Here is a 27,962-nt window from a genome sequence, read left to right as displayed (position 1 = left end):
ACATATGAGATGAGTACTGTAGGGTATGTAAACATAAAGTGGCATAGTTTAAAGTGGCTAGTGGTACATGTATTACATAAAGATGGCAAGATGCAGTAGATGATATAGAGTACAGTATATACATATGAGATGGGTAATGTAGGGTATGTAAACATTATATTAAGTGGCATTGTTTAAAGTGGCTAGTGGTACATTTTTACATAATTTCCATCAATTCCCATTTTTAAAGTGGCTGGAGTTGAGTCAGTATGTTGGCAGCGGCCGCTAAATGTTAGTGGTGGCTGTTTAACAGTCTGATGGCCTTGAGATAGAAGCTGTTTTTCAGTCTCTCGGTCCCTGCTTTGATGCACCTGTACTGACCTCGCCTTCTGGATGATAGCGGGGTGAACAGGCAGTGGCTTGGGTGGTTGTTGTCCTTGATGATCTTTATGGCCTTCCTGTGACATCGGGTGGTGTAGGTGTCCTGGAGGGCAGGTAGTTTGCCCCCGGTGATGCGTTCTGCAGACCTCACTACCCTCTGGAGAGCCTTACGGTTGTGGGCGGAGCAGTTGCCGTACCAGGCGGTGATACAGCCCGACAGGATGCTCTCGATTGTGCATCTGTAGAAGTTTGTGAGTGCTTTTGTTGACAAGCCGAATTTCTTCAGCCTCCTGAGGTTGAAGAGGCGCTGCTGCGCCTTCTTCACGACGCTGTCTGTGTGGGTGGACCAATTCAGTTTGTCCGTGATGTGTACACCGAGGAACTTAAAACTTTCCACCTTCTCCACTACTGACCCGTCGATGTGGATAGGGGGGTGCTCCCTCTGCTGTTTCCTGAAGTCCACAATCATCTCCTTTGTTTTGTTGACGTTGAGTGTGAGGTTATTTTCCTGACACCACACTCCGAGGGCCCTCACCTCCTCCCTGTAGGCCGTCTCGTCGTTGTTGGTAATCAAGCCTACCACTGTAGTGTCATCCGCAAACTTGATGATTGAGTTGGAGGCGTGCATGGCCACGCAGTCGTGGGTGAACAGGGAGTACAGGAGAGGGCTCAGAACGCACCCTTGTGGGGCCCCAGTGTTGAGGATCAGCGGGGTGGAGATGTTGTTACCTACCCTCACCACCTGGGGGCGGCCCGTCAGGAAGTCCAGGACCCAGTTGCACAGGGCGGGGTCGAGACCCAGGGTCTCGAGCTTGATGACGAGTTTGGAGGGTACTATGGTGTTAAATGCTGAGCTGTAATCGATGAACAGCATTCTCACATGGGTATTCCTCTTGTCCAGATGGGTTAGGGCAGTGTGCAGTGTGGTTGCGATTGCGTCGTCTGTGGACCTATTGGGTCGGTAAGCAAATTGGAGTGGGTCTAGGGTGTCCGGTAGGGTGGAGGTGATACGGTCCTTGACTAGTCTCTCAAAGCACTTCATGATGACGGAAGTGAGTGCTACGGGGCGGTAGTCGTTTAGCTCAGTTACCTTAGCTTTCTTGGGAACAGGAACAATGGTGGCCCTCTTGAAGCATGTGGGAACAGCAGACTGGGATAAGGATTGATTGAATATGTCCGTAAACACACCAGCCAGCTGGTCTGCGCATGCTCTGAGGACGCGGCTGGGAATGCCGTCTGGGCCTGCAGCCTTGCGAGGGTTAACACGTTTAAATGTTTTACTCACCTCGGCTGCAGTGAAGGAGAGCCCGCAGGTTTTGGTAGGGGGCCGTGTCAGTGGCACTGTATTGTCCTCAAAGCGGGCAAAAAAGTTGTTTAGCCTGTCTGGGAGCAAGACATCCTGGTCCGCGACGGGGCTGGTTTTCTTTTTGTAATCCGTGATTGACTGTAGACCCTGCCACATACCTCTTGTGTCTGAGCTGTTGAATTGCGAATCGATTTTGTCTCTGTACTGGGACTTAGCCTGTTTGATTGCCTTGCGGAGAGAATAGCTACACTGTTTGTATTCGGTCATGCTTCCGGTCACCTTGCCCTGGTTAAAAGCAGTGGTTCGCGCTTTCAGTTTCACGCGAATGCTGCCGTCAATCCACGGTTTCTGGTTTGGGAATGTTTTAATCGTTGCTGTGGGTACGACATCCTCAATGCACTTCCTAATGAACTCGCTCACCGAATCAGCATATTCGTCAATATTGTTGTTGGACGCAATGCGGAACATATTCCAATCCGCGTGATCGAAGTAGTCTTGAAGCGTGGAATCAGATTGGTCGGACCAGCGTTGAACAGACCTGAGCGCGGGAGCTTGTTGTTTTAGTTTCTGTTTGTAGGCCGGAATCAACAAAATGGAGTCGTGGTCAGCTTTTCCGAAAGGGGGGCGGGGGAGGGCCTTATATGCGTCGCGGAAATTAGTATAACAATGATCTAGGGTTTTTCCAGCCCTGGTAGCACAATCGATATGCTGATAGAATTTAGGGAGTTTTGTTTTTAGATTAGCCTTGTTAAAATCCCCAGCTACGATGAATGCAGCCTCAGGGTGTGTGGTTTCCAGTTTACAAAGAGTCAGATAAAGTTCGTTCAGGGCCATCGATGTGTCTGCTTGGGGGGGAATATATACGGCTGTGATTATGATTGAAGAGAATTCCCTTGGTAGATAATACGGTCGACATTTTATGGTGAGGAGTTCTAGATCAGGTGAACAGAATGACTTGAGTTCCTGTGTGTTGTTATGATGATCACACCACGTCTCGTTAATCATAAGGCATACCCCCCCGCCCCTCTTCTTACCAGAAAGATGTTTGTTTCTGTCGGCGCGATGCATGAAGAAACCAGCTGGCTGCACCGACTCCGTTAGCGTCTCTTGAGTTAGCCATGTTTCCGTGAAGCAGAGCACGTTGCAATCCCTGATGTCTCTCTGGAATGCTACCCGTGCTCGGATTTCATCAACCTTATTGTCAAGAGACTGGACATTGGCAAGTAGTATGCTAGGGAGTGGAGCGCGATGTGCCCGTCTCCGAAGCCTGGCCAGGAGACCGCCTCGTTTGCCCCTTTTACGGCGTCGCACAGGGTCGCCGGCTGGGATCAGATCCATTGTATTGGGTGGAAGGCAAAACACTGGATCCGTTTCGGGAAAGTCATATTCCTGGTAGGAACGATGATGAGTTGACGTTAATCGTATATTCAGTAGTTCCTCCCGACTGTATGTAATGAAACCTAAGATTACCTGGGGTACCGATGTAAGAAATAACACATAAAAAAACAAAATACTGCATATTTTCCAAGGAACGCGAAGCGAGGCGGCCATCTCGTTTCGGCGCCGGATAACATTGGCCGTCTTGGCCTGTAAAGATAAACCTAATGAGGTTCTTTGTGTAAGAGTGCAAATGAGAGTCACCTCCCTCACCGGGCTCCAGAGGGGAGAGAACCAGGGTGATTAGGCCTTTCAATTATGCTCAAGGGCAATGCCCAGATTTGCATCTGAGGGGGGAGAATTCTTCTTTTTGTTTGTCCTGATGAGCTAGGATGGAGCAGATACGTATATACAGCATCCAATCACAGTGACTTTTTAATGTAGCACTGCCACCTTGCCACTATAGGCAAAGCCCCAGAATATGGATTGTGAGGAAAACAGAAGCCCTGGCAAGCTGTTGTGTACAAGCGTCTCGAGCCTGCATCCTCCTGACTGACAGTAATTAAAACTCCCAGTGGCCCCCTGCACACACACACACACACACACACACACACACACACACACACACACACACACACACACACACACACACACACACACACACACACACACACACACACACACACACACACACACACACACACACACACAGAGAGAGCGAGAGAGGTGTTAGGTGCTGATGGGGGAGCTCTCTGTCATTAGTATTGTGGCAGGAGATGGAGAGTGTTTACTTGTGAAAACCAACAAGCCGAGGCCAGACACACTAAGTGGCTGTTTAAACTCTGTTCTCAGTAAGGAACGTGTTGACGTTCCCATAATGTATATAACACACATACGCATGTTCACAAACACAGTAGCACTGGAACAGCAGACGGAAGCACAGATGTGAAAAGACATCTTGTGTTGTTTTGTGTCATGGGATTTAATTTAATTATTATTATTATTTTTTTTTACAATTGGCCAAATAAACATTTCACAAATATGGAAATGCACAACTTTAAATAGCTCAAACAAGAGTGATGTATCTCAATAAAGCCATTAAATCCATTGAGAAAGGTTGGAATCCTTTCCTTTGCAGAGCATCAGGTACTGGTGACAGATAAACTGGTATGGGACTGCCAGGGGACTAAGATCTGGATGGATCTGGCCTCCGTACATAACAGGACAGTTCATCTGAATAAAATAAATATTCAGTCATCCATTCTCCTGATAAGGGCCATATAGATTATAGGCCACTGTAATCAACTAACCGCTCCGTTAAAGAACATTATGGTATGGATCCAGCAGATCAATGCAGAGCACCATGTATACTCGTTTTTATCACATATTAATACATTTGTACGGCCGCAGCCTTATAGATTGATTTAATTAAAGGGGAAAAAAACATGAAATCATTTCTGAGTGCTTTTATCATCATGGTTTTGCATAGTAATTAGGCTGTATGTAACATGTATCAGTGTGTGGCTACCTAGGCCTAACTGGCAAATTGCAATCAGATACACAGGACATCTAATCTACAATCTGAAATCAAATTAGGCCTATTTAGGGGAGACCTTGGGAATATGGTGATGAGAGGATGACATAATGTGTGCTTGAAATTCAATTGAGACACGGACGTATTTATTATTCAGGAAGGCCTACTACGTGGCAATGACTTTGACCTTAGCGATCCACCTGTTTAGTGAAATGTCTTTTAATCCCTTCATATTAATGCAAACGCAAGCATGGAAATCATCTGAAGGCTATCTTGTTTTTTGATCGGGGAAGAAAAGTAAAAAAAAAAGTAAAAAATGTACACATGTAAATCCGTTTTTATTTTCTCCCCTTCTTTTGGCCAAAAAAAGTTAAAAAGCTCTCGTGCACATGCTGATTTGCGTCCTTCAAGGAAATCAACACGCTGAAATGGCATCTTTCTAATTATAGCTGGAGGTGGTGTGTTGCGATGACTGTGGAACAGCTGAACCCAAAGGGACAGTGGAGTATTCACCAGTGCTTATTAACCATCCTCTCTAGCACCATGATGAGAGAAGGGAGATTCTATCAGCTCCCTTTATGCCCACTGGAACACTCAATGTCATTCCAAATACTGTATGTCAGAAAATTAAACCCAGGCTCTCTTCAAAGTGCTGGAATACACTTAGATAAGCATTTGCATGTACATACAGTGTAGTACAATCCATGCTGTAAGTATGGATAAAAATCAGCGCATACCTAAATCACATTAAAACACACTGACACACACACACACACACACACACACACACACACACACACACACACACACACACACACACACACACACACACACACACACACACACACACACACACACACACACACACACACACACACACACAACAACAACAACCCTTTATACCAATCCACTAACCACTCATAAACAACTGTAAGCTTATGCTAACCAATGCTAATCAAGGTAGAGGTATCCTCTCCATACAGACAGACCAGACCAGAGGGAGAGTGATGTGAGCCCAGAGCCCAGCACAGGAAGTGTGTGAAGTTAACAGCACAGGGACTCTGTTTAAAAAGCCTCGGGAGACCTGTTAGCTGGACCACTCATTTCAATGTGTCTGTCTCGCCACAGAAATAAAGCTGCTCTTTACAGGAGAAGATTGTCACATCCCTCCACATTTCCCCTTCACAATGTGTCCGTCTCAACGACTTAACTAGATACTTTATGCCTACGTTGCTCTTTCCCTCCGTGGCTCTCTTTTATGGCTTCGACTTCCTTTGTCAGTAAATGAGTTTCTGACTAAAGTTAGAAGATCTGTTCTCGTTGCCTTAGGTGTGCGTTTTAGATTTAAGCGATTTAAGTGTTCGGAAAAAAATGGTCCTTGTAAAATAATAATAATAACATAATACATCATTATAATATAATAATCATATATTTTAAAAATATATAATAGTAAGTATGGAAAATGGCAGTGAAATAAAAAAAAAAAAATAGATGACTATTATTTCTACTATTTTGACTTATTTGTAATAAATGTGTCCCAGCACCTCCACTCCACCACACTCCCGAGACTAGTGAATTAGAGCAGAGAGATTTCCAGCCCTGTGCACACAGGGCCCTATAGTACGTTATAGGCCTATGGTGAGATATACAGTGAGTATGTATCTGCAGTCCTCCACAGTAGGACAGGTTAGAACATAAAAGAATAATGAGAGAAGGAGAGAACTGACCCCAATCAGCCGTCTGCAGGGAGAGAGACAGGCAGTGTGATGATGAATAGGAGGTGAGGCGATGGTGTCGTGATGCTGTTGTAATCACCAGCTGGAGCATCGGGGGTGGTGCAGGGCTGGGGCAGGGGGTTAGGCGGGGTGTAGGAGGGCCGGGGGAGGACTGCAGGACATGCTTCATTCTGCTACACTGGCTGCACCCCCCCCCCACCCACCCACCAATCCGACACACACACACACACACACACACACACACACACACACACACACACACACACACACACACACACACACACACACACACACACACACACACACACACACACACACACACACACACACACACACACACACACACACACACACACACACCGGCACGACTTAACCACAGGGCTTCAGCTGCCTCCACCAGCATGTGTGTACACACACACTAACATGGACACACACAGACACAAACTCACACATGTAAAAAAATATAGAAACATCCTCAAAGCAACAAAAAAATAACACAGTTACAATTAGACAACACACACAAACACACACTCGCAGGGTTCCATACACCGAAGCATCACGCATAGTTCCAAACCCGCGGCGAGGGGCCCCCTAAGCACAGCCCGACCTCTACCGCTGCTCTTTTGGCAAACTGTCAAAGCCATCATTCTCCATGAAAAGACACGAGCACTTGACTCCTCTCCCCAACAGTGTCTGAATCTCACAGCTCCCACACAACAGCCCCAGTCACATCTAAATATCCCACAGCAATCAAACAAATCAACAGAACATTTTATAAAAACGCACTAAACATTTACACACAAAAAAAGTATGAATTCTTTGTTAATTCCACAGGCCAGATGAGAGACAGCAGTCAGAACAGAGAGCATGCAGAAGTGTGCCCCGGTCAAAGGTTTGCCTCCAGGGGCTGTGGCAGAGTAGAGTGGACGGCTATTGGACCGAGTTAGGAGGCCCTCTGGTGGCTACAGCTGAGCCACGGCGCTCAAACCCACACACAGGGCGCACACACACACACAACGGCAGCGCCAGCCGGCTTTGTACGTCGCTCCCTCTCTCACACACACTCGCATGGCCTCAGCTGAAGTGTGCTCTCAACACACAAATATCAACAAAAACACACTAAAACACCAGCAACAACTACACAACCTCTAGACAAGTAGTCCTCAACAGCAACATGTCAAAATCAAACACATAAACAACTATCAATAAAAACAGTCATAAACACACAAAAAAAAATCCATAAAATAAAAACACAACCTTATTTCTATACTAAATAAACAGTGTCATCTCCAAAAAAAAGCGTGCCTCTCCTATCAGTATAAGCCCTGTGCCAGCAGTTAGAGCATTGTGATGTGCAGGAGAAACACAACTTACCTGCTGTTGTTGGAGATGCAGCAGCTCGACTGTGCTTACTTCGCTGCTCGTGTCACCGCTTGATCTTCCATCTCTACTGCCAGCATCTAATTGGCTGCATAGGCTGCTCAGGCTGCTCATTCCATTTTGACTCATTGAACTGTTGCTTATTGTCTCTGTGGCCGACTCCTGCATCATGACTTAAAACCTAGAAGTGATCAAGAGGCACCAGTTAAGGCTCTTGTTACAACCCTTTTCTTCTCTTTTCATTTTTTCCCCCTCTTTTTTTGGGGGTGTTCTTTTTTTTTTTAAAGCTTCCATTATTACCTCTGCAAATGAAAGCATTTAAGAGGGGGAGGGGGGTGATGCAGGAGGAATTATGCATTCATTGTGTAAATGAAGCAATACAAAGAGATGCGTGTCTTCTCGGTCTCTTTGTAAAGGAGGTGTAGAGTCTAAACGTGATAGGTGTTTTAATCACTATAATTTAGGCACAAATAGGGCCTCTGCTGCACTACGCCCATGTTGGGAATAGGTGTGTATCGGACAAATTTATGATTTGTATATTTAAAAAAAAAAAAAAAATACTTTTTATAACGGACGAATAAAAATATATACAAATACACACACAGTCAGACACACACATGCCCACACACGCACACTTATTTTTTTTTTACATGCTCACTCACTCCTTGATATACCCTCACCCTGTCTAGGCACACACAGACCCTCCTAAACTATTCCCCGTCTTGATTCTGTCAGGATTTTAGTGCGAGTCTCGCATGAACAAAGTTGCTTAATGACGCACAGCTAATCATGCAAAATTAAAATGTGGTAGAGGAGGAGGAGGAGGTGGGAGGGGAGGTCCAAATCACATGGTATCACCCGGTGATAAATGATATAATAGGCTTCTTCTCCCTGAGCTGTGTCTAAATAAAATGTGCCTCCGAGGCTTCCATAGAGAAAAAGCTCATATGTCACATATTGGCTCAATTTTTTTCTCTTTCTTTTTTAATCAAACCTCAAATATTCATTTATTTTGGTGACATTTAAAACATTTACTGCTGTTCTCCATGGGACACAATTAAACTGGTCCATGGGCAAATAAATGTAAGATATTGAACTAATTTCACCAGCATCTATTAGATATGAAAAGCTGAGACGAAGGAGAGAAAAGAAGCAGAAAAAAAGATCACGAATATCACTAATGATTATGCTAAAAACAGCATAAATTATGCATATTACCTCCTCTCCTGTAATCCGTTAAAAAATATATATAATTTCCCCTGCATAAATGCTCTGTACCTTGGTAGGAGCAATGAGGAGTCCTGCCCAGAAATCAGTGAAAATCCTCACAATAAATAAAATAAGTCAAATCACAGTGACTGACCCAACACAACACAACTGTTCGAGGTGTGTTCTGCATCTCTAATGCCACTCTGATGGGGCTTCTCTATTTGACAGCCTCTCCATAATTAGCATATTCATTAAGGTAGTACCTAATAATTCAAATGTACAATTCTGGGTGATTCATATTTCAGTTTCCCTTCAATAAAATATCATGTCTATACCATTAATATAGTCTGTATGCAATAATGATATTTCAAATCGTTATGTGTGGTTATTCATATTCAAATAATATCCCTTCTTATATCTGTGGCGGTACAGTACAGCCCTCCTCCCTTCTGAAATGAAATACAGCAGTTGTGTCGCATGCATAGGCTGAGCAATTAATACTACGTTTTGATTCAAAGCATCCTGTACCATGACTGATTTTGAACTGAGAGATAATGCTGATAATGAAATGCTAAACACACTCACGGACTCACTCACTCACATATATACATGCATGTCCGTGCACAAACGTACGTGCTCATGCACAGTGCACACACATACACAGACACAAACATGCACAAGCATATAAACAAACACACACGCACACGCACGCACGCACGCACGCACGCACGCACGCACGCACGCACACACACACACACACACACACACACACACACACACACACACACACACACACACACACACACACACACACACACACACACACACACACACACACACACACACACACACACACACACACACACACACACACACACACACACACACACAAACATACACACACTACACATTGACCTTAGTAGGGATACTCAAACAGCACCTAATGTTTCCTCATTAACTAACATGTCTCCCTCTTCATCATGTAGCAAACACACAACACTGGCCATCATTCGTTATCAAGTCACAGTTCAGGTAACAAAACAGATTCTGCTTCTAACATAACCGCATTCTCACATCCGTAAATGCCATTAGGATGACTGGGCCAGGCTGTGTAACTGTGTGATGAGGGGCAGACCCAGCCACAAAGCCAGCTAACAGCAGACAGTCTTTAAAGGATGTCCAGGGTGCAGGATAAACAGGATACAGGCAGAACAAACAGGAGCGGGAGTTACACAGAGCAGGGTGACAGCTGCTCCGGCCACAGTAAATAAGCAGTGAACAAGACGTGCTTATGAACAAACACCCCCTGTTAAAACAGGGCACAGCTACATTAGTGGTGAGAGAGAGACAGAGGGAGGGAGAGAAGGAGGGGGGGGGGGGGGGCAGCGAGAGACAGAAAAGGAGAGAGCCTGAGAGGGGGGCAGAGAGAAGAAGAGAGCATGATAAATAAAGAGAGAAAGAGAGAGAGAGAGAGAGAGAGAGAGAAAGAATTTGTACAGATTTGTACATCGTTACAACACTGTATATATACATTATATGACATTTGTAATGTCTTTATTCTTTTGGAACTTCTGTGAGTGTAATGTTTACTGTTCATTTTTATTGTTTATTTCACGTTTGTATATTATCTACTTCACTTGTGTTTCCCATGCCAATAAATAAATAAAGAGAGAGAGAGAGAGAGAGAGAGAGAGAGAGAGAGAGAGAGAGAGAGAGAGAGAGAGAGAGAGAGAGAGAGAGAGAGAGAGAGAGAGAGAGAGAGAGAGAGAGAGAGAGAGAGAGAGAGAGAGAGAGAGAGAGACACACAGAGAGAGAGACACACAGAGAGAGAGACACAGAGAGAGAGAGACACAGAGAGAGAGAGAGAGAGAGAGAGAGAGAGAGAGAGAGAGAGAGAGAGAGAGAGAGAGAGAGGGAGGAGAAGGACATAGTGAGAGGGTAAGACCAGCATAATGTGTGACACCCAAACCAGTGATGAATCTCAGCCCAAGAAACACAAAGCAGCAGCCGAGATCAGGCGACTAATAAGTATTCAAATTAGGCATACATTTTACATGCCCAATGTTTAAAATATTCAGAGAAACACCGCCCGATTGCCTTTACTAGGGTTTTATGAACATTCTAATGGATATTTTTTGGGCGATGGATGCGAGGAAAACTTGAAGATATATGAGGGAAAAATAAGCATATTTTAATGACATGTTAATACAATGAGAAGCATTACCTAACTCAACTTAAAATGGGGGATTTTTAAATGAAACCAATTAGATGTTTATTAACCCAGAAGACAGGTTCAATTTACTATATGTAATTCATTTGAAAATTATTTGTAAATATTTAAAAATACAGAATTGGAATGAGAAATTTGGTTAAGAGAAAGAAACCTCTCTCACCAATCAAATGTTGCTTAAACGAGAAACAAGGGAGAATCATATTGTCACTTAAATCAAGGAAATGCAAAATATTAATACAATATCCATCTTAATCATGACAACGGTATAATTTCTCCCTCCTCCACAAAAATCCCTGCATGTGTCTAACCGATGATAATGACAATGCAGATATATGCTAATCATATTCCGAGAGATCAGATGGTGCTTTAACCTTAATGACAGCGGTGAGACAAATTAATTAGCCATCTAAAGGCAGCATTCAAATCTGCCAATTAGAATGTCAATTAGATCCACCCTGGCTGCAGACCACAGAGAGAGGATCTGACTGTGGCGGTGACTGGGTGACTGGCAGAGTGTCAGGGCTCACTGTACACATTGAGAGAGATGGATGGTGACAATGCATGGCACCAGAGGGTACGTGTGTATTGGTGTGTGTGTCGTGTGTGTGTGTGACACGCTTACGTGTGTGTGTGTGTGTGTGTGTCGTGTGTGTGTGTGTGTGTGTGTGCGTGCATTGGGCGTACATGTGTGTATGTCCATCGCAGGTCTTCCCCCATGTTCTACACCCCTCGGGGGTACCAACCAGTCCGCCCTGGGATCAGCTTGTCCTAGAAACAACTGGGCCGGAAGCATCCAGCCCTCCACCCTTAGTAACAACATTTACTGGACTAGCGCTATCCAGAGTCTATGGGCTATGGTGGAGTTGAACAGTGCATGAGTGAGTGAATAAGGCTCAGGGACGTCTGCCTTGCCTGTGTGTTTGACATCCCTTAAATTGGTAGTGTCCTGCATTTTAACACACCAGCTATTTGACGCCATTTCCTCAAGCCATAGTCTTCCAATGAGGAGTACCAGACCACATATTATATGAATCAGTTACACAGACACAGACTGTTATTGCCAGCGTAATTTACTGGTAATACTATAGGTGCACAGCTAGGGAGGGAAAATAATAGACATACAAAGTGTTTAAGGGGAGATAGTGAGAGAAAACGGAACTCTTTATTTTATCTGTCTGCGGGTCAAAGATCACGGGTGACTTCAACGTTCCTATTACGGGGTCTGATAGAATGAGAATCATTTCAGATACAGTGCGAGAGACACACTATTTGCGAATGTTTAAAGTCACTTCTCTTTGTGTCTAATTCCCCCTGTAACGGTACCTTGCTTGCTATTCCTCTCCGGCTGAGTAAATGTTTGCTCATGAATCGTACGCCGTGCAAATCTGTCTTTTCCATCAGGTGAAAAATACCAGACAGAATCCTGACAACGCATTCAGGGCTGAGATTGTGAATTTGTAGTGAGACTACTGATGTGGGAGGACAGAGACAAATCACACACACACACACACACACACACACACACACACACACACACACACACACACACACACACACACACACACACACACACACACACACACACACACACACACACACACACACACACACACACACACACACACACACACACACACACACACCTTTCTCTAACAGCACCTAATGTTTCCTCATTAACTAACATGTCTCCCTCTTCATCATGTACCAAGCACACAACACTGGCCATCTATCTAGATGTACTGTATTATACTGTCCCCTATTTGACACATAAAGGTCTCTATCTGCCCCAAAATTGAACTGAGGTGGCAGGGTGTCACATATGCTGCATGTTCAGCTATATAGTGCATGTTCCCTATATAGTGCACTGCTTCGTAGTGCACTATAGGGGAAAGGGTGTAATTTGAGATTTGCCCAGGATTCAAATAGCCTGAGTGTTCAGGATTCCACTCTGCAGTGTCTTTCTGCAGTCAGGAACCCTGATCCATTCTCATTGTGCCTGCATGATACTGTATATGAAACAGCACTCCAGTCTGAAGAAGCCTGATGACTATTTCAGAAACCAAACGTGACCACTAACTCCGTGATCCAAGAAGTCTATTCATTATCAGTTCACAGTTCAGGTAGTTGGAATTCTTACATTCACTGGAAAAAATAATACAAAAATTACATTTCACCGTCTGTTGGCTCCTTCAGTTCAGACCAAGTCAAGATATGGATACCACTTAAAATAATCACAAATTCTGTGCTCCAGTGAAATTAATTAATCATTGCCATAAGTTACAACGCATTCAAAATAAAGAAGTGCCGGGCCCTGGCTATGCTCAAATATTTAACACTTAAGATTGCTTAATAAATCAAAATGCCAGATATCACCCACTTAAAGCACTGGCTTTGAGCTGGTACTTACAACACGATAACGCCAACCCTGAGTTGAAATACCAATCTAAAAAAAGAAATAAAACAAGTTTTATTTCATTTGAACGTTACCACTCAGCTCGTTGCTTACATCAACCCTAAAATTATGACCGAGATGATTGTTTGTACTTGAGGTGTAATTCGCAAGCGAAGCTCTCGCTCCTCGCAGCCCAAGGAAGTCACCGTGGTTTATTGCTACCTCTCCTGGAGCCCTAAGCAGTGAGACACGATCAGGGAGAGAACAGCCACTGCTGAAGTTCTGTTCAACACAGCTACACTATTGGAGATTAAGTATAGCCAAGCCAGAGCAGACCTAGCCGCTTTCCGAAAACAAACGCTTCCTTTTTGGCACTGAAGGGACACCATAAAGAGCATTAATGACTATTTCTAAAAACCTGTGGATAATGGTAAGGGTTTCTCTTTCAGATAAAGGGATTTCAAAGTGACTCACAACGGAACGAGAAGATGAGATTGCTTTAGGGGGAGAAATCATATTTACAAAATCAGGGGTTGGAAAAATTGAAAAAGGGATGAATATGAAGGAATAATAGACTTATCTTTTTTAGGATTAACATTATTCTCTGAAACGGTATCACACGTCATTATCGGCAGCACAATGAGACCATGCTCAGAAAACCTAAGTCATATTTCAATTCATCATTTTAGCTGACAAGAAATAGTCGTTCCCAGTCATTCTGTGGAGAGATTGTTCAGAACTTAATTCTGTTCTGTTTACATTAAGAGGACGAGACAGAAAGAAGGGGAGAGTACGCAAGTGTGTGTAAGTGTCTGGGAGCGTGTGTGTGTGTGTGTGTGTGTGTGTGTGTGTGTGTGTGTGTGTGTGTGTGTGTGTGTGTGTGTGTGTGTGTGTGTGTGTGTGTGTGTGTGTGTGTGTGTGTGTGTGTGTGTGTGTGTGTGTGTGTGTGTGTGTGTGTGTGTGTGTGTGTGTGTGTGTGTGTGTGTGTGTGTGTGTGTGTGTGTGTGTGTGTGTGTGTGTGTGTGCGTGCGTGCGTGCGTGCGTGTGTGTGTGTGTGCGTGTATTCTGCCACCGTAACCAAGGAAGCCTACATTGTACTAAATGTCTTAAAGTACATTTAAATAATTCATATTACACAGTGTCTTACTCTACAGTTTCATTCTCCATTAAGACAGTGTGCTTAAATATACAAAACAATGGCTAACGATTCCAGTTAATTATCCAAATGGTTACAAATAACCTTAAATATGAAAACACTCTATTAAATCAATGATAATTTTAAAAAAGTAAAAAAAAAAAAAGTAAATAAATATTCAACTTGGTCTTTAATTATATCTGAGTTTAAAATCCATGACATTCTTTAGGTTTCCGGAGGTCAATGGAGATTTACACCTGTCTGTGTATGGAGAGTGTCTTCTCTCTCTTTCTGCCTCTGGGTCTGTAATACACAGTAGCAGAGCATTGATGGGAGGAGGAGAATCTAAGTCCTTATGTGTGGTTAGTGCGTACGTTCTCCTCTTAAGCTCTTCCCATATCATTTACATTTTACCCATCAAGCACCTCCTTCTGCGAGGAGGAGGAGGAGGAGGAGGAGGTGGCACCAAAGTGGGCGACCACAAGCACAGTGACGAAAGCTCATCAAGCTAGGCCCTCGTTTGCATTTTGGGAAATTCCCATTAATTAACTTGGCCCACCTAATAACGAGTAATTGACCTATAAAAGAGAAGGCCCCATTGTCTGCTCCAATCATATCTACAGAGAGGAAGCAGCAGCGTTGTGAAGCAGGGAAGAAAGAACTTTCTTCGGTGGCTGGAAACCTGTACGTCCATCTATCTACCAGGGACTATTTACCCAACTCTTCCGACGCATATTTCATCTCTCATTGCATTGTTCTGATGTGATTATCTGTTGTGACATGGTCTACTTTTGTTGCTGGGGCCCGAGATAAAACAAGCTGTGAGATGAGATGGACTTCCTGACTGATGCAAGCAACAGAGAGGTGCCTACGGCTTCTTCTGAGGGAAGGTGAGGGGGGAACAGAGGAGCTAATGACGGTAAAGCGGACAGAGGGACAGCGGGCAGAGCTGCAGCGAGGAGAGAGGGATCCAGCCAGAGTGATACAGAGACATAGCTCATTGTGACGTTTCCAGTTATTTCTGGCTGATTAGGGTCATTATGTCCCCGGCCTGATTTATGTTGTCATTCCCCCTCACCAGTCCTGCATCGATAGATCTTAATGAATTGGTAAATAAGGGTGAAGATTACACTTGACAAGACCACAACATTTCTCATTCATACCGAGACAAGATTTATGTAACCAATTAGGTCCATAACAGGGGAGATTGGTCAGGAGAAAAATCATATTTTCAGAAGAAAATGACCAGTCTAACCCTGGACAAAACAGATAAAAGGGAGTCTTTAACAGTGGCTTAGTCACACACCAAGCAGCCAGCTGGAGGTCTCCAAACGGAAATCACTCCTGCCCCTCTCAGGACTTTAGGAATTGATTTGAAAAATACTCCCCGCTATAGCTACTACAGTACCAGCTACAGCTACTTTCCATTTGAAACACAGCCAGCCAATCACTATAGCTCCACCTGCATAATGTCTAAACCATAGATTATGGAATCAACAGATACAAAATTAAGCTCTCGCCCAACAAACGATCCACTTTGATGTGCAAATGTAAAATTCAAGGAGGTACTCCCCCCCCCCCCCCCAAAAAAGAAAAAAAAAAACACAAATCAATCGTTTCTACCGAGACTTCACTTAATGTTTGATACGTCCATTGATGAATAATTAGCATTTTTTTCAATTATTTAATTTCCACGTCCTACAATTCTAGGAATCAGCTGGCACCCTCTTTTGTCATTAGTAAAAAAACGGATAAAAGCGCTGATCATCAATAGCCAACGACAGCCCGGGACGACCCAAAGGGCAGGAGTGAACAGAGGTGGAAAATTACAGCAAAGTGATACGGGAGCCTCCTCGTTTCAGCTCTCCCCTTCAAGCACATGCAAATGAGCGTGGTGCTGCTTAACTGCATCATTTATGTGGATAATAGCGGCATCATCATTACGGGACTCAAATTAAATTACATCACAATTAGCATAACAAAGTGATTGGTTAAACTTTCAAAACAAATACCCAGTTCTGCTAATGAACAGTGTTAATTGGCCACGGTGCATTCTAAATAAAACATGTAGGTAAACATGTGTTTTACTTAAACAATTTTAAAATTCATTGTTTCTGAGAGACACAAAGAGAGAGAGAGAGAGATAGAGAAAGAAAGAAGAAGGAGACAGGAAAAAAGCTCCAAAACAGAATATCGCCAGGGGGATTTGTAAGCTGAAATATAAAATGTGTAACATTTAATTTTATTGCACTAAATAACCTATTATATTCAGGACTCTGGAGAACAATGTAAATTATCTGCCTTCAAAATGGAGTTGGGCCAATTCTCCACGTGAACTAATCACATAGCTCATTATGCATCTGGGTATTAAATTATGAAGAGGAAGCCTATCCGCATTCCAGCACAAAGACCTATGAAATGTTAATAATATGCTCACAACAGCCCAATACCATGCTTTACTCCATGTCATGAATATTTAAGTAAACAAATTATTCACCCGCCTTTGATAAAGATAATTAGTATTTCGCCCGCTTATAATTTTTGTGACCCTCCCTCTCCCTCCTTTCTTAAGGGCTTTGCTCTATATGGATATGCTGTTCTGAGATATGCCCTATAAAGTTTGGGATCCTTACTTACAATTTTTAACTAAATAACTCAAAATAAAAGACTCACCCTAGTAAAACAAATATCTGCAACTCATTTATATTTGATCTTTATTCGCTTATAAAGAATCACGGTGGCGGGTAACCTCTTTTTATTTCATCACCACCAGTAAAATCTCATCCGGGAAAAAAACATTACTTTCACCTCTGATTTTTATGATCAATAATTTGCACATTAGTAACACAGTAAACTCCACATCAACACAACATCCTAAACAGCAGTCTAAAGTGCACACATCAAATAAAGAAGCCGACACAAAACTAAGACGGCTAAGAGCTCCGAAAAAGCAGCATGTTCACATCCACAGACAAACGCTAATCACCAGCCCAACCATTCATTCATCAAGAGCAATTAACCACCAGCACGTGAACACACAGCCCACAGACACACACAGAACACAATCCGAGCAGAAGTACAGCAGCTAAATACTGGACGAGCAGCCCGCCTTCCTGCCGATAAAACATAGCCAGTAATACAGCGAGAGGTGAGCGGTACAGAGAGCAGAGAGAGGTGCGTGGAGAGCAGGATGAGAAAGGATGGATGAAGTTGGAGCTGCTTGGCTTTATTACCTGAAGGTGAGGAGTAGTGTCAAGAGACAGTGTCTGGTGGCCAGAGAAGGAAAGCAGTTGGTGTTGTTTGCAGTGGTGAGGAGCAGACTGGGGTGTCACAGGGGGAGAGGGGCTTCTATCTTTTCTCACCACTCCAACTGTGTTTATAGAGGCTCGCATCATAAACAAGACAACGCCGCCACTGCTCTTCCCGGCCTCTCTCGAAGCCCTGTTCATGCATACTTAAATCACCCCGTCGCCCATTAAAAAACGGCCTTCCTGACAATTATTCTATCATTTCCAGTTGTCACCGGGCAATTACCAACAGGCAGCCCCTCTCGGACAGGCCCAATGGGATCAGAAAGAGAGAGAGAGAGGGAGGGAGAGAGGGGGGCTGCTGCCTGCCTTCTCAGGCAGAGAGAGGGAGTCAAAAAAAGTGCCCAAAATGGAAATTTATAGCCTAGACACAGCGCCTTCTCTCTCCTGACACGCAGGAAATAATTAGACCATCATACACCCGGCCTGCCGACCGCTGATGAAATATATCACAATTACTTGAAAAGACTACTTATCATTTCATTCTCCTTTTTTATTGCCTTTGAAAGACATTACAATTATTACGACTCGGTGTCTGATCTGAGAGTGACCTTCAAAAACTATTTTTTGGTGGGGTTTTTTAACCGCTGCTTTTGGCTAGTGAGTGAGAGGGTAAGTGAGTGAGTGAGTGAGTGCAGCGTATGTGTGTGTTTGTGTGTGTGTGGGGGGGGACCTTTACACGCGTACATGTAGAGTGTCTGACTCCTCACAGGATGCGAGCCGGGTCTCCCCTCGGGCCTCGTCTGCACGCTTGCCAGGCAACTCTCTCTCACACCGCTCTCTCTCAACGCACATCTGCTACTTGCAGGAGCTCTCATTCTCTCTCTCTCACACACACACACGCACACACACACACACACGAGCGAGCTACCTCAGCTCTCGCCGGCACAGCCTGCATCCCTACCTGGCGGCACGTCGAGGGGGACTAACTAACCGGCTGAGGGAGAACCGCAGCTGAAAGGGAGCGTTTCCGGACACCCTGGGAGAGAGGTATGTGTGCCTGGCTATATTCTAGCACAGCTCAGTGCCTTTCTCAGCGTCTCCGTCTCTGTGTCGATGTCGAAACAGGCAGAATAGGATTAGTGGGAGAGCGAGTGGAGCAGCCTGTAGCCTCGGCGCTGTGCGCTGTGCTCCGAGAGAGAGAGTAGTAGAGCTCTTAAAAACAATTAGACACGTCGCTCTATCTATTACTGGATAACTGCCCTCAGACCACACCACACAGAACTACCACTACACACAGATCTGTTCACAAACACAAATCATCGATACAAACTGCTAATAACGTAAGCAGAGAGAGAAAGTAGCCTACCTTTTAAACAATGACAAGAGAGAGCTCCACTCCCCCGGGTAAGAGGCATTTGAAGGTATTCTTAGAAGCCTCGGAGCGTTAACAACGGCGCATCAAGGGGGGAAAAATGCCACTGGTAGAAAACAGCTTCAGGGAGAGGGGGAACGAGAGAAAAAAAGGAGGAAAGAAAAAATTGTAAAAAACTAGCTGACGCTAACTGTCAAAGACATCATCAAAGAGGTATTTATTTAGTAATGACACCACTGTGACAGAGCACCTCTGCTCGGTCACGTCCAAGAGCCATTGCACTTCTGGTTAATTAAAACAAATCAAGCATCCCCTCTGATTGTTTTGGCACCCGAGGACCAATCGTACACAAAAATCAACGGTTTGATTGCAAGGGTAGGGGGAGGTAGGATTTGGCAGGGGGGTGGGAGGGGGTACGTGGGGGGGGGGGTCGATTTTTTTTCTCCTTTCTGCGTAGCAAGCGTGAGGAGTGACAAAGGTTCAGGAGCGGACCAGGCGTGATCTACAAACAGTGAGTGCTTTTCTCACTTCCTTTCTCAGGAAGACACCAGTCACAGAAGAGCGTCGGCCTCTTCTGCCATGCAGCTCTCACGACTCTGATAAATATATCTCTGTCTTCCCTTTTTAGGGCAAGTATGCAACAATGTGCTGTAAGCCTGGCGAAACTCAAAAATACCTCTTTACAGAGGAAGTATTCGAGCGGAGGGGAGATGGGGGGGGGGGGGGGAGAACAGCAGAGAAGCTTTTCACAGCTTTTCCTCCATCCGCATCAGACAAACCTTTGCAACCACTTCACAAAAGACACATTTGTCTTTACAGATGCCCATTATGCCTCAAGTATTTTGCACAGTGCATTTCATCATTTAACAATGGTTAATTGGAGCCAAAGAACAACCGTCCCCTCTGTCTGCCAGCTACAGCGTCGCCAGTCTGACTGTGATGTATTGACATATTTGCTGTACTGTGAACAACACATGCCGGCAGAAACGAGACAGAACATTTTGAGCTAATGCTGTTTGTCAATTTTCACTTTTTTTTGTCTCTCTCTCTCTCTCTCTCTCCCTCTCCTTTCTCTCTCTCCTTTCTCTCTCTCTCTCTCGCTCTCCCTCTCCTTTCTCTCTCTCTCCGCTCTCTCTCCTGCATGCCACAGATGTTTTCCTTAGCTGCTCCAGCAGACAGGAATCTACTAGCAGGGAAGAAAGCCTCGGTCTCCCCCAGGAGAACAGTACAAAGCCCAGTCTGCACACAGCAGATGCAAAAGCAAGTCCATCTGCTACCAGCTCACAACGCCACATGGACTTGTGAGATTCAATCCTAGGCTTCGTCTGGCTGGCTGTGTTTGTGTAGACACCACTGAAACAAGAGGAGGAGAGGCTGATGTGGAGGAAAGGGTTGATACAACTCACACAGGCTCCGCCAGACCAGAAACACACGTGTCCCCACAAGTGTGTGTGCTAGTGTGTGTGTGTGTGCGCGCGCACAGGCGTAAGTGCATGTGTGTTGAAGTCTGCTGGATGAATGTGTACTCATAAAATTCAACAAACTATTCTTACAGCATAAACAAAGATAAACAGACACAAATTCACTGACAGTGAGAGTATGCGGAGCAAGGACTTTCATGTTCAGTGAGATGCACCCAAGGCAGGCATGACAGATGTATTTAGTAAAAGATCTAGCCTCTAACTCGGGGTATAAGACCACTTGAACTCACAGCTCGGAGCGGTGTGTTTGCATGAGTTCACAGGCTCTGAATAGCACATTATATACCAACCAGCAGATTTTAGCTGTCTGGATATCCTTATTAAAAAAGCAACAGCGGCCAAAAAGATTTAGCATTTCCATTTGCCTTCACTGTCTGAAGCAGCGTGGTAAACACTAAACAAGATCAAGGGGGAGTTGTGCCTGAGAAACAGCTAGCTATACAAGGTCTAAATTGCTTTAAGCACAAACATTAGGCCGAGCAATTACACCCATTTTACTTTCAACACGTTTGAGCTATGTGGCTATAATGCTCCTTCAACACCCCATAAACCACTTGGAAGATAAACCCAAGAGAGTCCTCTGGGCCTTGGAAAGCCACCCAGCCACCCTCCTTGACATTGTCAGCCAGAGAACAACAAGACATTGTGCATCACTAACACTTCACTGTATGTTTTCTGCCTGTATTTTCTTCCAGGCCTTCACACCACCAAGGTCAACAAACAACGCCACCATCGTCTCTTCACCGTGGCAGAAGAAGAGACATGGGTAGCAGGGGGGTAGAGAGGAGGGTAGTGCCGGGGTGGGGGATGGTAATAACTACGGCAGTTGCAGTGGTGGTGTAGGTTTCTATCTCTGAGCGATGGCATCATTTCCATAGCAACCCTCAAACTATTAATTTCCAATTAAAGCAGACACAAAGCGCGTTGCCCGGGGCCATCAGACAGTGTCAAGAGCCTCATCTCTACATGCCACACTTCCACACTGGAGACTGAGACCATGGTTTCCGCCACCACCATCACCACTAGCGTCATTGGGCTAGTCAGTCTCACAGGCAGCAGCTTGGGCTCAGGGCTGACAGAGATACCCAGAGCCTCTTTCACCTTACCCACCATTAGAATGATTTATTATGGCCAAAACACTTCAACGCTGAAACAAATGGGAATTAAGAGGAAGGGGAAAACACTGGTGTGGAACTGCCACTTAGAGGTGCTGCGTTTGAAAAATGCATTAAAAAGGAGCCCGGCAATAGAATGAGTCTGGAGTAGAGAGAGAGAGAGAGAGAGAGAGGGAAAGATAGAGAGACCCTATGGCAGGGTTCCCCAACTGGTGGCCCACAGGCCGAATGTGGCCTGCGGGTGGTTTATTTGGCCCCCCAAGTATTCTGAGTAAAAAAAAAAAAAATGTTGTTGTTGTTAGAATTTTCATTGCTGGACATAAAAGACTGTAAAAACACCATGAACCATGAACAGCTCCAAGTGATTTTAATTTTGGAAATCTGTTCCCAAGTATTCCCACGCATAATAGAGAGACACGTGATCATATACAAACGTAAGCAAGGTTTGAAATGATTATGTTTTAGTCAAATATTATATCTGTTTGGGCTTCTTGCAGTCTACAAATGATTTGTAATTATGTTCCTGCTACCCGACCAGCCACTGAAGAAGAAATCAGCCTGTGGCTGAATCTAGTTTATGATCCCTGCCCTATGGCTTGTGTGTGCAGTGACTGGGAGAGTGTGTATTTGTTTCAGCCCTTTGCCCAAATGCCATGATGTTCACTTTGCATGGAGGGTTATCCACTTGAATTCACTCCTCCTCTCTCCTCCCATTTAAACTAGACCAGACCAGAGCTACAATATGCAGTGAACAGCTGAATATACTCTACCTCTCAACACCAAACACACTGCACTGTTACTGGCAGTTGGACTACATACAGACAGACACCTGCAGTATTTCAACAGAATGAACATTCCTATTAGTATATTTAAAAACAGACCACCTTCATGTTGTTTAGGTTTTGGGGCTCCCGAGCGGCACAGCGGTCCAAGGCACAGCATCTCAAGGCTAGAGGCGTCACTACAGACCTTGGTTCGATTCCAGGCTGTATAACAACCGGCCATGATTGGGAGTCCCATAGGGCAGCGCACAATTGGCCCAGTGGCGTCCGGTTTAGAGTTTGGCCGAGGTAGGCCGTCATTGTCAATAAGAATTTGTTCTTAACTGTCTTGCCTAGTTAAATAAAGGTTAAATAAAATAAAAAATAAATGTCACAATGATATGTTTCCAAAAGCAAAACTGAGTAACACAGTTATAGTTTATGAACACACAAACACACTAACAAGACATAATGATCTTAAGCCTTTTCATTTTTCTCCCCACAACAAGTTCAGTGTGGCCATAATGGACCATTAGAGCTCAGTAATTATATTAGAGGCTGAACATTTGAATATACTGTACTTAAGCAACTGGAGTATCCATGGCAACTTCCCCGTGCCTTGCTTAGAACGATCCCTAATGAAATCCATATTAAGTAGCCGATAATGATAGTGTCCAAACACATTTGCATAGATATTTCAGATGAAGGGAGAAGTGGGAGAAAGGGAGAGACAGAAAGCTGCTGCCACAGTCACAACGGCAAGAATATGTTTTTAATCAGTCATTCATCTACAAAAAGAAGCAGGAGCCAGCAACGACTGAGCCAAGTAGCTGTATTGAGAAAAAAGTTAAATTCAGATTCACAGCGACTGAGAGTATTAATCAAGATTTACAGTATGCCACTTCCATCCAGTAGTTAAAAAGGAGCTGCTAAGTGAACAGTTTAAACTGGTGGTCACTGGGCAGCTCACCAACCCTAAACCCTCTAGGCTGGCTGCTTGCCTTTCTTTAGGCTCCCTCCCTCCCTACACAGGAGTCTCTCATTTGACTTCCATTTGCGACTTTGGCCCGGTGCCCAACAGGACATCCCAGAGTGAGTGTTTGCTTGACTCAATATCAACAGGCCGAATAAGCAGCTAGAGGTGGAACTGCCCAGCCTTTAGTTCCCATTGAAAATAAACCGGACAGAAATATCAACATGCGCCACGAGAAGCCACGTATAGCACTCACTCGGCGCCGTTCCACTGGCTTCAACTCTCTCTCTCCTCTCACTGCTTAATGATACCTGCCTGCCTAGCTGCACCCCTTCCCTTCTCTTCCCTTCCACCAGCCCCCAGCTGCAGGCAGGGGAACTGAAGTATACAGTGGGGAGAACAAGTATTTGATACACTGCCGATTTTGCAGGTTTTCCTACTTACAAAGCATGTAGAGGTCTGTAATTTTTATCATAGGTACACTTCAACTGTGAGAGACGGAATCTAAAACAAAAATCCAGAAAATCACATTGTATGATTTTTAAGTAATTAATTTGCATTTTATTGTATGACATAAGTATTTGATACATCAGAAAAGCAGAACTTAATATTTGGTACAGAAACCTTTGTTTGCAATTACAGAGATCATACGTTTCCTGTAGTTCTTGACCAGGTTTGCACACACTGCAGCAGGGATTTTGGCCCACTCCTCCATACAGAACTTCTCCAGATCCTTCAGGTTTCGGGGCTGTCGCTGGGCAATACGGACTTTCAGCTCCCTCCAAAGATTTTCTATTGGGTTCAGGTCTGGAGACTGGCTAGGCCACTCCAGGACCTTGAGATGCTTCTTACGGAGCCACTCCTTAGTTGCCATGGCTGTGTGCTTCGTGTCGTTGTCATGCTGGAAGACCCAGCCACGACCCATCTTCAATGCTCTTACTGAGGGAAGGAGGTTGTTGGCCAAGATCTCGCGATACATGGCCCCATCCATCCTCCCCTCAATACGGTGCAGTCGTCCTGTCCCCTTTGCAGAAAAGCATCCCCAAAGAATGATGTTTCCACCTCCATGCTTCACGGTTGGGATGGTGTTCTTGGGGTTGTACTCATACTTCTTCTTCCTCCAAACACGGCGAGTGGAGTTAGACCAAAAAGCTCTATTTTTGTCTCATCAGACCACATGACCTTCTCCCATTCCTCCTCTGGATCATCCAGATGGTCATTGGCAAACTTCAGACAGGCCTGGACATGCACTGGCTTAAGCAGGGGGACCTTGCGTGCGCTGCAGGATTTTAATCCATGACGGCGTAGTGTGTTACTAATGGTTTTCTTTGAGACTGTGGTCCCAGCTCTCTTCAGGTCATTGACCAGGTCCTGCCGTGTAGTTCTGGGCTGATCCCTCACCTTCCTCATGATCATTGATGCCCCACGAGGTGAAATCTTGCATGGAGCCCCAGACCGAGGGTGATTGACTGTCATCTTGAACTTCTTCCATTTTCTAATAATTGCGCCAACAGTTGTTTCCTTCTCACCAAGCTGCTTGCCTATTGTCCTGTAGCCCATCCCAGCCTTGTGCAGGTCTACAATTTTATCCCTGATGTCCTTACACAGCTCTCTGGTCTTGGCCATTGTGGAGAGGTTGGAATCTGTTTGATTGTGTGTGGACAGGTGTCTTTTATACAGGTAACGAGTTCAAACAGGTGCAGTTAATACAGGTAATGAGTGGAGAACAGGAGGGCTTCTTAAAGAAAAACTAACAGGTCTGTGAGAGCCGGAATTCTTACTGGTTGGTAGGTGATCAAATACTTATGTCATGCAATAAAATGCAAATTAATTATTTAAAAATCATACAATGTGATTTTCTGGATTTTTGTTTTAGATTCCGTCTCTCACAGTTGAAGTGTACCTATGATAAAAATTACAGACCTCTACATGCTTTGTAAGTAGGAAAACCTGCAAAATCGGCAGTGTATCAAATACTTGTTCTCCCCACTGTATACGTTACTGCTGCAGCAGAGAAAAAAATAAAAGAGATCAAAATGACAGAAGTCAGACAGTTCAAGCTGACCAGGCACTTCAAACAGAAAAACTGGGGGAGAATGCGACAGACACTCCAGGTTAAATTGGCTCTTCTGCGCTCCGCTCTCCTCTCTCCCTTTAAAATGTAGGTTTTCTTCAAAAGACGTATTTGAATTAGACGCGCTGATAAAATCAAAGGCTTGGCTTTGTGGGTAAATTTAAACAAGTAAGTGCACCTCACAGCAGTTTACCTATTATACAGCAGATTGGAGTCAGATGAAAGTCTAGTAGCATAGCATAGCAGACATCTTCCACTTTTTTCACCGTAGATATTATCATATTGTAAAGGCTGCAATATGATAATACAGAAAAATACATGGATATTGGGTTTTAATGTTCCTGGCCGGCAAGGTGTCATCAGATAGATGAAAGAGAACGGTTAAGGATTCATACAATAGCCGCTTCCACAGGTGTATTTCCTGTTAACGATAAATAGGAAAGCCATTTCTGACATTCATACACCGTGTGCTGAGGATCTCATGGATTCCCATAGTCTTCCCATAACCATAGCTACACTGGTAGAATAAGAGTTAAGACAAAGTCCAATGAAATTCAAAAGACCACAGCACCAGTATTTTAACACACCACAAACTGCTTCTACTGTCAATAACATCCTGGCTATACAATTTCAGGTACCAGGTGACATTGTAGATTCCATATAGTGGAGTTATGATAAGATAGTTTGAGAACATAGATACACTGAGTGTACAAAACATTAGGAACACCTGCTCTTTCCATGACACAGACCGACCAGGTGAATCCAGGTGAAACTATGATCCCATATTGATTTCACTTGTTAAATCCACTTCAATCAGTGTAGATGAAGGGGAGGAGACAGGTTAAATAAGTATTTTTAAGCCTTGAGACATGGATTGCATATGTGTGCCATTCAGAGGGTGAACGGGCAAGACTAAAGATTTAAGTGCCTTTGAACGTTGTATGGTAGTAGGTGCCAGGTGAGTGTGTCAAGAAGTGCAACGTTTCTGGGTTTTTCACACTCAACAGTTTCCCGTGTGTATCAAGAATGGTCCACCACCCAAAGGACATGCAGCCAACTTGAGACAACTTTGGGAAGCATTGGACTCAACATGGGCTAGCATCCTTGTGGAACACTTGACACCTTGTAGAGTCCATGCCCCTGACGAATTGAGGCTGTTCTGACGGCAAAACACAGTCCAACTCAAAATGAAGGTGTTCCTAATGTTTTGTACACTCAGTGTATAGACAGTAGATTAGATCAAAAGGCCAGTGCTATCAGCAGCCGTTTAGTGGTACATAGATCTGCCCTGTCTGGTACTGAAGCTCCTCCTGAACACTTACCTCACTGTCTGAGTTACCACTGACACACAGATGACATCCATTCATGACAGTAATACCATTCAACCAGACACCAATTACATAAAAGAAAACTGAAATAAATCCAGGAAAAATGGCATCACGCCAAAGAATAATAAACTCATTATATTGAAATTTCAAACTTAACCGTTCTCCACACCGCCGCTAATTTAAACGTAATTTTTACTAGCCACTAATTCGGGATAGGAATTACATCTGGAGGTAATTCTCACCATGGAGCGGAGCCCAGTGGAGGCTACCCAAATAAAAAAGGGGAACTATTCAGGAGAGTGGGAGTTCTGGGCTCTGAAACTGCACTTCTTGCAAAAAAATGTTTTCATCGTGCTGTCATCAGTCTAGGCTTAAAGAAGACCTAGGTGTTGCAGGCAGAGAATGATGCTTTCTGGAGATGAAGGGAAGGAGGGAATGAGAGGGAGGTACAGAGAGAGCAAGAGTCAGGTAGGGTTGGACAGTATACCACCGGTATTGACGCAGGGACCGGTTTGGGTTTTTACTTTACCTTCTATACCGGTATAAGAATGTTTGGTTTGTTAAATGTGATACGCCTTGTGTAATGTCAATTGTTGTAGTTTACTTCGCTACTTGAGTCATCTCTCTCCGCGCCACCTTCCATTACAGACCTAGCCACGCCCCCTGTCAATCAAGGAGAGCATTTGTTGTTCCTCGACCACAAGACATTCAGTCTGCATGGTCAATGCAGCACATTCAACAATGTTAATGACAACAACAATGCTGTTTTCCACTTTGCTTCTTAATATAAATCCACTAGCGTTCTATAATGACACTATTCGTTTGTGTTTCTTACATCAGCTAGTTTGTCTTTTTTTAGCAAGTTGCCCTAAATCTATGGAGACGCTAATTGTTAGCCGCTAACAGCTAGCTAATAAATGTACTGAGTAAGACCAAACGTAGCTA

General features: G+C 44.2%; 1 protein-coding gene across 16 annotated transcripts in view; it reads right to left on the bottom strand.

Moving 5' to 3' along the window:
* The window catches only part of LOC139565961 (forkhead box protein P2-like), a 124,356-nt gene that overhangs the window by 66,052 nt on the left and 30,342 nt on the right, over positions 1-27,962 (bottom strand). For 14 of the 16 annotated variants that reach the window (XM_071386682.1, XM_071386681.1, XM_071386677.1 and 11 more), the window contains exon 4: positions 7,688-7,874. In XM_071386682.1, coding sequence (XP_071242783.1) covers positions 7,688-7,864 — 177 coding nt within the window. In that variant the 5' untranslated portion in view covers positions 7,865-7,874. Of the gene's footprint in view, positions 1-7,687; positions 7,875-19,279; positions 19,586-27,962 lie in introns of those variants that run through there. The other 2 variants (XM_071386676.1, XM_071386689.1) reach the window with 2 other exon arrangements.

This window comes from Salvelinus alpinus, chromosome 37 (assembly GCF_045679555.1).
Source record: "Salvelinus alpinus chromosome 37, SLU_Salpinus.1, whole genome shotgun sequence".
NCBI lineage: Eukaryota > Metazoa > Chordata > Actinopteri > Salmoniformes > Salmonidae > Salvelinus > Salvelinus alpinus.
This window is presented reverse-complemented; position numbering and strand designations above follow the sequence as displayed.